At 39.3% G+C, this 3,304-nt stretch overlaps 1 protein-coding gene across 1 annotated transcript in view; it reads left to right on the forward strand.

Annotated features, from left to right (window-relative positions):
- TMEM38B (transmembrane protein 38B) overlaps positions 1-3,304 on the forward strand; it is a 53,099-nt gene that overhangs the window by 27,404 nt on the left and 22,391 nt on the right. The window contains exon 4 of the mRNA XM_010843538.1: positions 953-1,070. Within this exon, the coding sequence (XP_010841840.1) occupies positions 953-1,070 (118 nt within the window). The remainder of the gene's footprint in view (positions 1-952; positions 1,071-3,304) is intronic.

Genomic DNA, 3,304 nt, shown 5'->3' on the forward strand with positions numbered 1-3,304 from the left:
GCAGAGATATTACTTTGCCAACAAAGGTCCGTCTAGTCAAGGCTATGGTTTTTCCTATGGTCATGTATGAATGTGAGAGTTGGACTATGAAGAAGGCTGAGCGCCGAAGAATTGATGCTTTTGAACTGCGGTGTTGAAGAAGACTCTTGAGAGTCCCTTGGACTGCAAGGAGATCCAACCAGTCCATTCTGAAGGAGATCAGCCCTGGGATTTCTTTGGAAGGACTGATGCTAAAGCTGAAACTGCAGTACTTTGGCCACCTCATGAAGAGTTGACTCATTGGAAAAGACTCTGATGCTGGGAGGGATTGGGGGCAGGAGGAGAAGGGGACGACAGAGGATGAGATGGCTGGATGGCATCACTGACTCGATGGATGTGAGTCTGAGTGAACTCCGGGAGTTGGTGATGGACAGGGAGATGTGGTGTGCTGCGATGCATGGGGTCGCAAAGAGTTGGACATGACTGAGCGACTGAACTGAACTGAACTGGATCAAATTGCCTGCGAATACCACAAGATATTTACACCTTAGAAGATGAGGAACTGCTACAGATCAAGACTTTCTTTTCCATTCCCCATCCCACCCGAGGAGCTTGGTTAGCACTGTAAGATTTTTCAGGATTAATAAGCTTTTCTCAAATCATGCTATAGAACGTGGGACTTTCGTATCCTTTTGAAACAATGTTATATGGTCAATTCAGAAATATTGTATATACAAAAGTACTGTCTTATCAGAAAGTCACAGTATGTATGAACATTCTAAAATCTGATACTTTATGCTGAGAAGAAGGGTGTTTAACTTTATATAACTCAGCATTTCCAAAAGTTTATAGAATTCATTTTTGTGTTACATCTATTAATAACTCATTTAATTAATATTTTGAGACTACTCTGAGAAATATAGAGATAAATCATGCTTAATACTTACTGAGTTAAAATGTGTTTTATTTTCAGCCCTGCCAAGGTAACCCTGCTGGGATCAGTTATCTTCACATTTCAGCAAACCAAGTATTTGGCAATATCAAAGCATAATCTTATGTTCCTCTTTACTGTGTTTCTTGTGGCCACGAAGGTAGGTGCTCAAAGTAGCAATAAATCAGTATTATAGATTATGTGTAACCAGAATTCTGCATAAGGCAAATAACAGAAATAATTACTTTGTATGATAGTCTAAAAATATCAGTTTTGGGGAGTTTATTCAGCACATCCATGACTTACTGAAACATAGCTCTTCTATGATTCCTCGTTTGATTTATGCTGAGGCTATCATGAAGGATTTGCAGATAGCCTTTTAATACATCTGCCTGCAATGCAGGAGACCCAGGTTTGATCACTGGGTCAGAAAGACCCCCTGGAGAAGGGAATGGCAACCCCCTCCAGTATTCTTGCCTTGAGAATTCCATGGATAGTGGAGCCTGGCAGGCTACAGTCCATGGGGTCACAAGGAGTCAGACATAACTGACTAACCCTTTGACTTTGTAATACGTTGGAGGCCAGAGAGTAGCAGAAATAGCCAAGGCTAATCAGAGACTGCAAAGTATTGTGTCATTTGTAAAATGAGGTACTTTGCGTAGATGTTCTCTGAAGTTCTTTTAAACTTTTAATATTTTTATATTAGTACATATTTGTGGTTAATCTCTTTAATTACTATTGCCTGATTGGATGTTTTATCCCTTCTTAAAGATAGGAAATAGTATGATATCATAGGTTTTAGAGACAGGCAGTCTTAAATTCAAATCCTAGCTTTGTTGTCTAATCACTGAATAGGCAAGTTACTCAGTATCTCTGAACCTGATTTCCTCATCTTCACTGTATCGATTGTTGACAGGATTGGAGATGACATGTATTATTCTATGACTGTGTCTGACACATCTTATGAATTTTACTTGCAGCTTTATGATGAGACTAATTCTGATTATTATTCTTAAAGTTATTATATATTGTTCACTGGTATACGGTTGATTTTTTTAAATTTTATTTTATTTTTAAACTTTACAGTATTGTATTGGTTTTGCCAAACATCGAAATGAATCCGCCACAGGTATACACGTGTTCCCCATTCTGAACCTTCCTCCCTCCTCCCTCCCCATACCATCCCTCTGAGTCGTCCCAGTGCACCAGCCCCAAACATCCAGTATTGTGCATCAAACCTGGACTGGCGACTCGTTTCATACATGATAGTATACATATTTCAATGCCATTCTCCCAAATCTTCCCACCCTCTCCCTCTTCCACAGAGTTCATAAGACTGTTCTATACATCAGTGTCTCTTTTGCTGTCTCATATACAGGGTTATTGTTACCATCTTTCTAAATTCCATATGTATGTGTTAGTATACTGTATTGGTGTTTTTCTTTCTGGCTTACTTCACTCTGTATAATAGGCTCCAGTTTCATCCACCTCATTAGAACTGATGCAAATGTTTTCTTTTTAATGGCTGAGTAATACTCCATTGTGTATATGTACCACAGCTTTCTTATCCATTCATCTGCTGATGGACATCTAGGTTGCTTCCATGTCCTGGCTATTATGAACAGTGCTGCGATGAACATTGGGGTACACGTGTCTCTTTCCCTCCTGGTTTCCTCAGTGTGTATGCCCAGCAGTGGGATTGCTGGATCATAAGGCAGTTCTATTTCCAGTTTTTTAAGGAATCTCCACACTGTTCTCCATAGTGGCTGTACTAGTTTGCATTCTCACCAACAGTGTAAGAGGGTTCCCTTTTCCACACCCTCTCCAGCATTTATTGCTTGTAGACTTTTGGATCGCAGCCATTCTGACTGGCGTGAAATGGTACCTCATAGTGGTTTTGATTTGCATTTCTCTGATAATGAGTGATGTTGAGCATCTTTTCATGTGTTTGTTAGCCATCTGTATGTCTTCTTTGGAGAAATGTCTATTTAGTTCTTTGGCCCATTTTTTGATTGGGTCATTTATTTTTCTGGAATTGAGCTGTAGGAGTTGCTTGTATATTTTTGAGATTAGTTGTTTGTCAGTTGCTTCATTTGCTATTATTTTCTCCCATTCTGAAGGCTGTCTTTTCACCTTGCTAATAGTTTCCTTTGTTGTGCAGAAGCTTTTAAGGTTAGTTAGGTCCCATTTGTCTATTTTTGCTTTTATTTCCAATATTCTGGGACGTGGGTCATAGAGGATCCTGCTGTGATGTATGTCGGAGAGTGTTTTGCCTATGTTCTCCTCTAGGAGTTTTATAGTTTCTGGTCTTACGTTGAGATCTTTAATCCATTTTGAGTTTATTTTTGTGTATGGTGTTAGAAAGGGTTCTAGTTTCATTCTTTTACAAGTGGT

The sequence above is a fragment of the Bison bison genome, unplaced genomic scaffold, assembly GCF_000754665.1.
Source record: "Bison bison bison isolate TAMUID 2011002044 unplaced genomic scaffold, Bison_UMD1.0 scf7180017864183, whole genome shotgun sequence".
NCBI classification, from domain to species: Eukaryota; Metazoa; Chordata; class Mammalia; order Artiodactyla; family Bovidae; genus Bison; species Bison bison.